At 46.1% G+C, this 8374-nt stretch overlaps 1 protein-coding gene across 2 annotated transcripts in view; it reads left to right on the forward strand.

Annotated features, from left to right (window-relative positions):
- VWA3B (von Willebrand factor A domain containing 3B) overlaps nucleotides 1-8374 on the forward strand; it is a 101374-nt gene that overhangs the window by 52549 nt on the left and 40451 nt on the right. For both annotated transcript variants that reach the window (XM_081946770.1, XM_081946771.1), the window contains exons 15-16: nucleotides 4539-4721; nucleotides 6910-7037. In XM_081946770.1, the coding sequence (XP_081802896.1) occupies nucleotides 4539-4721; nucleotides 6910-7037 (311 nt within the window). The remainder of the gene's footprint in view (nucleotides 1-4538; nucleotides 4722-6909; nucleotides 7038-8374) is intronic.

Consider the following 8374-nt stretch of genomic DNA (forward strand, 5'->3'; position numbering starts at 1 on the left):
TGTCCTCAAATAGGCTCGTGCCTGTGCTCGGTCAAATTCGGAACGGGAGGATCTCCAACGACTCTCTAGGCGTCTCTTGTGGCGTTTCATCACCCTTAGCTCCTCGGTAAACCAAGGGGCCAGGGTGGTTCGTCGCCGCAGGAGAGGCCGCAAAGGCGCCACCCAGTCTAGGGCCCCGGTAGTCGCACTATTCCATGCATCTACCAGGTCCTCCACTCGGGGGCGGGTCAGGTCCACAGGAGGTGGCCCAAGCTCCGTCTGGAACCTATCTGGTTCCATCAGGCGCTTGGGGCGGAACCATCTAATACCTTCCGGTTCCGCCTCCCCGCAGCGGGGGGTAGCACCGGGGAAGTCAAACCGGAGAAGTGAGTGATCTGACCATGACAGGGGAATAATAGTTGGATCCCCTATTCCCAGATCACTCGTCCACTGGCCAGAGACAAAGACAAGGTCCAGCGTGTGGCCTCCCTCGTGAGTAGGGCCCTGAATTAATTGGGTCAGGTCCATGGCTGTCATGGAAGCCATGAACTCCCGAACCCCCTCAGACGCTTCTCCCATCGACAGCAGATTAAAATCCCCCATCACTAAAAGTTTGGGGGTCTGAACCGCCACCGATGAGATCAGCTCGAGGAGTTCAGGCAGGGCCGCTGATGTATAGCGAGGAGCCAGGTATACTATCAGCAGGCCCAACTGCCTCCCTGGGCCCCATCTCACGACAAGGGACTCACACCCGGATGTCTGTGGCACAGTGAACTCTCTCGGCTCCAAGTCTTCCCGGATAATCACTGCTACCCCACCGCCCCTTCCCTGGGCCCGAGGCTGGTGAAATGCTCGATAACCTGGCAGGCACATTTCCACGAGGGGTAAGCCTCCCTCGTGGCCCAACCAGGTCTCAGTTATTCCTGCGAGGTCCAGCTCCCCCTCCAAAATTAGATCGTGGATGAGGGGGGCCTTATTGACAACGGACCTCGCGTTGCATAACAGCAGTCTCAGGCCTTGGGTCTGTAGATCCTGACCACCTAGTATGCAGGGGTTGGTACAAACGACCGGGTATGACCAAAAACCCCGGTCTCCCAACCGACTACGCGCTCTTGATCTGTCCTCGCACCTGCCCCTCCCCACGACCGTTGGTATCAAAGAGCCCTGCACAGGAATGCTCTCTTCCCTCTCCTCCTCCACTCCGCTCCCTCCTCCTTCGACCACACCTAGATGCCTGGCTCTCCCATCCCTCCTGACCTGTTCCCCCCCCCCATCCCTGGAACCCCTTACAATTTTTAAAAAGCAATTAATTAAAAAACCCCTCAATGTGCGCTTCCTCCACCTCTCTGGGTTAATGAACCCGTCCTCAAGGTGGGCCCTCGAAAGGGCAGGAGGCCATAACTGCGAGGGGGGGGACTCTCGTAGCTGTAGCAGGTCTAGCCTCGTGTATAACATATTGGACAGGGCCAAGTTCATCAAGTGGGAGCTGTCGATGTTAATATGCATCAGCAGCCGCAATTCCCACTAAGGGGATAGTCCTGGCAAGGGGATAGTCCAGGCAAGGGGATAGGCTGATGAAAATAGTCCACATCTGGATGGAAATGATGGGCTGATGGAAGTAAAATAGCCAGCTGGTGGATAAAAGACTGCAGCTAAGAGGTAGTTCGTAATAGGCGGTAGGTCGTAATAGGCGGTAGGGCGGATAGCCCATAATAAGTAGGTGGTAAGTGAGTGGGGGGGGGGTAGTAGTGAGCACAGCAAAGCACTGGGTCTGCATGGGCCTCTGATGTTCCAAAGCCTCCGTTCCATGGCCTGCCATAGTTGTAAATAGTCCTCCGTCCATTTGGCCACCCATAGTCGTTGTTATTGGGCCCGGGAGGGCTGCATCGGCCTCCCTGCGGCCTCCCTGCAGCCCTTCCACCGATCTTTCCACTCTCTACTTCCTCCGGCGCCTCAGGCCTCACTCTCCTTCCCTTCTTCCCTTCGGCGCCCCGGATCTCTCGGGCCTCCCTCGGGCCTCACACTCCTTCCCACGGCCCTCTCGCCGGTCTAGAATCACAATCGCCGGCCAGTTTGGAGCTCAGCATCCCCTAGATCGTAATTCGGGACGCTCGGCTCTCCTGGGTTACCACCATCTTTCTGAATGTCTCTAGCCAAAATCCGACCAGTCAAACAGACCACCGCCGCCATCCTCCAACCTCCTCCAGCCTTCTCCGCCCCCTCTGCTCAGGTCTTTACCGCATCGCTGCTCCACTGGCGCTGGCGTTCCGCTGCTCTGCCGCTCCGACTCAAAAAACGCCAGCCGCCATGCTGGCTTAAAAACGCCAGCCGCCATGCCGCGCCGACTGGCGCGCTATCCTCCTCCTGCCCGGCTGCCCGGCCGACCTGACGGGCCAGCTTGGAACTGGGCAGGGTGCCAGAATATTCGGCGCCAGAAATCCCCGACCCTCGAGGTGGAAATGAGGGTCGGCAGCATCCCGCCCGTCAAAGAGCCCTCTGCATTTAGCGGAGCTCAGAGGCAGTCCTCCATTCCCCCCGGAAGCTCCTCCTCCTTCCTCTAAGAGGAAACAGGTTTCTAGCCATGGTCTGCATGCAAATAGCAAACAACAAAAAACAAATTTGACATTGTTTAACCCTCTGTTTAAAAAAAGGCTTAAAATATTGACTACTTTGGGGGAAATAAGAGGGTTCTATAAGAGATAGAACAACAACATATTAAATGTAGTATTATAGAATCTGATAAAGTGTAAATATGGATTTTATGTGTATAGTCACAGGAATGCAAAAATAATTTTGATAGACCTAAAGTTTGAATTTTTTTCTAATGGTGGCTGGAGGTGTGCATTTGCAAATACTGGTATTTTCCTACATTTCATGCAAGTAGCTCCTATTTTTGGCATAAGGGTGAAAGTGTCACTGCGTTAAATTGTTTGCTAGTAGAACTGAACTGAATAATTACTGATGAGTTACTGCGCAGGTCATAAGGTCTTATCTGACAATGATGTACTGCACCTGCTCTTCACACATTCCAGAGACTTCTCTTCCCTTTTGATCTTTGTCCGTCTGCCAGGAAACTGGGAGACAGAATTGCTTCTGCCAAAATGTAACAATTAGATAGATTTGTTTTATTTTCTATTTCTTATTTTTGTATTAAAAGTTTTGTTTCTCATTAGAATATGTTTTCCGGGATTTTATTTCTTTTTTCGCACCTTAAAGATAATGCTGTTTGGAAAAGCCGCGGTCTAAGACCTCATCTAGTTCAGGGTGAAATATTTTCCTCTGACAGAAAGGTTTCAGAGTGTAGTAGAGAGCATAAACTCTCTCCAAAATGCCACTGGAGACAGAGGTTAATGTGCTCTTGTGGGAAGTAATAACAGTAGCTAAGGGAAGCCTATAGTGAACATTGTAGCGCTTAGTTTGGTTTTGTCAACCATGTAGACCAGGGGTGTCCAAACTTAGGAACTTTAAGACTTGTGGACTTCAACTCCCAGAATTCCCCAGCCAGCATGGCTGGCTGGGGAATTCTGGGAGTTGAAGTCCACAAGTCTTAAAGTTCCCAAGTTTGGACACCCCTGATGTAGACCAAGTGAAGCCAGGTAAATCTGAAGCCTCTCAGTCTATTTATTTATACCCCATCTTTATTATTTGTAAAAATAACTCAGGGAAGAGAACACACATAGTATTCCTCCTATCTTTCCCACAACAACTAGCCATATGAAATGGGTTAGGCTGTGTGAGAGAGAATGACTCAAGCTCACCCAGCTGGCTATCATGCCTAAAGTGGGACTAGCAGGTCTCCTAGTTTCTGGTTGGTGCCTTATGCAGTTAGACCAGGGGTGTCAAGCTCAAGGCCTGCGGGCTGGAGCTGGCCTGCAGGGTGCTTAGATCTGGCTCGTGGGACCACCCTGAAAACAGTGAAGGACTGGCCCATGATGCCCCCAGGCCAGCCCAGGTGCTGATCTACAACCTGGCGGAGGCTGGCAGCGTGCTAAAGGCTGCTGTGGCAGTCGAAAACAGAATTCAGGAGGGCTACATGCCTGGCTCCCCAAGGTCAAACACACCCCTGATGTGGCCCTCAATGAAATCGAGTTTGAAACTTCTCCACTAAACTGGCCAACCAATAAATTATTGTCCAGAAATACTGCAACATAGAAATTAGAGCCTTTTGAACCAGAGCTTTTAAGTTAGATTGTAAAGCTCATTCAGTGGAATTTGGCTTCTGATTTAAGAAATCCCAGCCATTGATTGCTATGGTAATAATGATTAAAGGCTTCTACACTACTTGATTCATTGTTAAAGGCTAAGTGATCATGTAAGGGTGTTTTCTATTTGGATCAGAGGTGGGTTGCTGCCTTTTGGCCTGGATCAGGCGAACCGGTAGTAGCAGTGGCGGGAGGCTCCACCCACCCACCTACCCACCCGGATGCTTCTGTGCATACACAGAAGCATTGGATGAGCATGTGAGCATGCCCGAACCAGTAGTAAAAAAAATTAGCAACCCACCTCTGATTTGGATATCTTTAAATTTACACATTTTTCCTTCCTTTCTCTTTGCACAGCACCCCAATAAAATTTTAGATGAACTCAAACTTTGGCGGAATATTCCAATTCACACTATATCATTTAACTGTGATGATACTGGAGCTAATCAATTTTTGCATGAACTGGCCAGCAGCACAGGTGGACGATTTCACTACTACCATATTTGTCTGACAGATCCTGATTCCCCCAAACCTTTTGAGGTAAGTCTTTAAAAATGGTCCAAGTCCAAATTAAAGGATAGAACTGTAATAGGGTAATATCACAATTGGCACCTGATTTTGAGTAAGATATCCTGATTGGGCCTACCATCCTGATGGGGCCTATTAAGCAAAAGCTGAAGCAGGATTGGACTTGTTTAGGACCTGGATGAGAAACCCACAAGGAAGATTATCAATGGAATATTGGGTCTGTAGATTAGATTGAGAAATAGGAAAACATCCCAGAAGAATAGGCAAGAAATGTCAATTTTTTCCAAGTAAACTACATGGATAGTTCTGAAATGACTAGAGGTTGCACTCAACCTGCAGGAGACTGCAAAAAAAAAAAAAAAAAAAAAGGGTACTTTAGGTCTATCCCAGAATTACTGTAAACTATAACTCCACTATTCTTCACCATAGTTGGATGACCAGAATAATAGCTTTAATGAAGATAAATGTCATATGAACAATTGAAAACTATACTTTGAGAAAGACACTCAAAATTATAAGTAAAATACAGAAAAGTTTAGGTATAAAGAGAAAAGAAAAGGGGGGAAGCAAAAGAACAAGTATTTTGGCTATTGGGTAGTTTAAAAAAACAAGCAAAAATATTGCAACAAACCGATATTAAGAATCAGGATTTATTAACTGATTCAACACTAGATCAGTTCAATGAAGAAACATTTCAGTGAGTTGTGCGTCTTCATTTTGATACCATTTTAATTTCTGGCTCAAATCATTGTATTTTCTCCACTGAATATATAGTCTACGGGGCACTTGAGCAAATTGCTGCTCTATGCACGGCAAAATAGTAAGAAAAAAATTACACTAGATTTTTGGTTTGCCCTGAAGTTTGATGTTTTGGGGATTAATGAAAGCCAAGGGGTTGCTTAATTAACACTTGGAAAGTGCTGATATCAAAACCAAAGTAATATGGTGATAATTAAAATACAATTATCTATTTTAGGGACTAATACATTATAGCAAGCTAGACTTTCATTTGCATGGTTTTGGGCTATATGGTGCAGTGGTGGGTTCGGGATCCCGGTGCAACTGGTAAGGTGCATTGGGGCCCGGTGTCCACCACATGAACACGTGCAGCATGCACGCACATGCGTCCTTACCTCCTGTGACGCTCTGTGACGCCTCTGCGACACTCCAATTGCTTGGCGGAGCATCGCACAGGCGCCGTACGCACTATGCATGTGTGCAGAAGCGCCAAAGAGCTCAAATACCAGTAAGGAGCACGGGCGGGAGCACCTGGAATGGTACCCTGTGCTCCTGGCAGGCACCGGTACGCCTGTACTGGGGCGTACTGGTCGTAACTCACCATTGATATGGTGCCTACAAAAGGAATTGGTAACTCATGGGCTATTGTGAAAATAACGTTATAAAAATCTCTTGCTAAAAAATATTACATTCTTGGTGCTCCCGGAATTTGGCTGTTTTTTGGCAGACATTTTGATACCTGACTAAGTAACATCATCAGTGCTAGTTGGGTGTTAGTTGTTAAAGTAATGAAATGTTTGCAAGAAATCAATGAATCTCAGAGGAAGTCCACAGTTCAACCCTGAGCTATGTAAATTCTTTTCTGTTGGAGTTACATTTTTATAGTTAAAAAGAGGAAAAAGGCTAAGAAATACCTGGGATCAAGGTTAAGGTTTTTGCTGTTTAGATCCTTTCTCACCTTTAAAAATTATGGAGGACTCTAAAAGAACTTTTAGTTCTATGGGATATATTTATCAATATTTACTGCATTAAAAATTAAAATCCATGCACACATCAAAAATTTATTGAATCATAACGAATATTAAACCCACTAGATATTAACTAAACTATTTTGCATTCAAAAATCTATATTTTTGAACAAATAAAAATAAAAGGGACATTATTTTAAAATTTTCAAATATCTTCAATGTCTGGCAAATAATTTTGATGTTGTGGACTCCTGAGAGACCCCCAAGGACCAAGGACCATACTTTAAGAAACACTATAGACATTTCTTCTTGGGAAATCAGTGCTCAGAAAGAATAGGGGAAGCAATAAAATATTACTTCAAAGCTTGCTTAAAACATAAAGCAGCTGTACCATATATAGATGGTGCCTTGTAATTATTTGTTATTTAAAAAAAAGATGTTCCGTAGTCTTTGTTTTGCGCAACAATCATAACAAACGGCTTACTTTTTGGCAGTGTGAGGATATATATTTGGTTAGAAGAGAGATAGAACGAGGAGAAAAACAACTGAACAAAGTACAATCCTTTTACACTGGCAGCCATTTGATGGATTTGTTTAATGGAGCAAAAAACATTCAAGATAAGTATGTGCTTCTTCTGCCTTTCTTTCTTTCTTCATTCTTCAGCTACGTATTTCATGATTTAACTTGACTAAAATATGCATAGGACAATTTTTGCCACAGTGGTTTCTGTTCTGACCCCCCCTTCCTCCGTTGCCCACACAGCACACACACTCCGGAACAGTACAAGGGAACAAGGTTTATTACACGAACAGACAAGAGGTTTCGTGGCAGCAAGCCACCAAGACAGAACTCACAGGGACAGAACACAAAAGCAGCTATCCAGCTTGCCAGGATCCCAGACTAGAGTTGCTGGCATAAGTCCTTTGTTGACTGCTACGCAGAGCCTCTCCAGAGTCAACCCTTTTATAACCTAAAAAGGGCGTCTCCCAAACAGCACCTGAGAGCTCTTTACTGCCTATAATTACGCCCACGCTCCTTGCGTCTGTGGGCGCGCCGGAAACGGGCATCTAGAAACGCCCTGCTAAGTTCTGAGTCACTGTCCTCCCCGCTGCTCCAAGGCAGGGCATCGGGAGTCCTCCTCCTCTGGCTCTCACCGCTGCTCCATGCCTCTGGCGCCACCTGGTGGCCGACCAGACTCTCAGATTCCTGCTCAGCCTCCGAATCCTGTCCAGGATCGCCCATCTCCTCTGGAGCTGACTCGTATGGACTATCACTCACGGAGTCTGGTGACAGCGGCACCGGCTGAGCCACAACAGGTTTCTATTTTGAACAGAAAAGGGTAAGGAGGAAAAAAAACATTGATCTCAATAAAATCAAGCACTCTGGCAAAAGAAAGAAACAACTAGAAAAAGCCAGTGCTTTTATGTTCAAAACGATAATGAACTGGAAAATATAATACTCCTCTTTAAGACCTCCGGGCATCTTTACAGCTAGTCCTTGACTTACAACAGTTCATTTTGTGACCAAAGTTAAAACGGCACTGAAGAAAGTGACTTATGTCCATTTTTCACACTTACGACCATTGCAGCATCCCCATGTTCACCTGATCAAAATTCAGAAGCTTGGCAACTGACTCATATTGATGATGGCTGTGATCCCCTTTTGCAACCTTCTGACAAGCAAAGTTGATGGGAGAAGCCAGATTCACTTAACAACCATGTTACTAACTTCAACTGCAGGGATTCGCTTAACAACAGTGGCAAGAAAGGTCGTAAAATGGGGCAAAACTCACTTAACAATGGCCTCACTTAGCAATTTTGGGCTCTATTGTGGTCATAAGTCGAGGACTACCAATATTGTAGGACAGTCTGACAGAGAGTAAAGTACCTCTAAGTCAGTTCCACTCCTTGGAGTTGTTTCTGCTCCTCTGATAGAAACATAGGCTTTCCCTCCATTTT

Source organism: Natrix helvetica (assembly GCF_964273705.1).
Source record: "Natrix helvetica genome assembly, chromosome: 3".
Classification (NCBI taxonomy): domain Eukaryota; kingdom Metazoa; phylum Chordata; class Lepidosauria; order Squamata; family Natricidae; genus Natrix; species Natrix helvetica.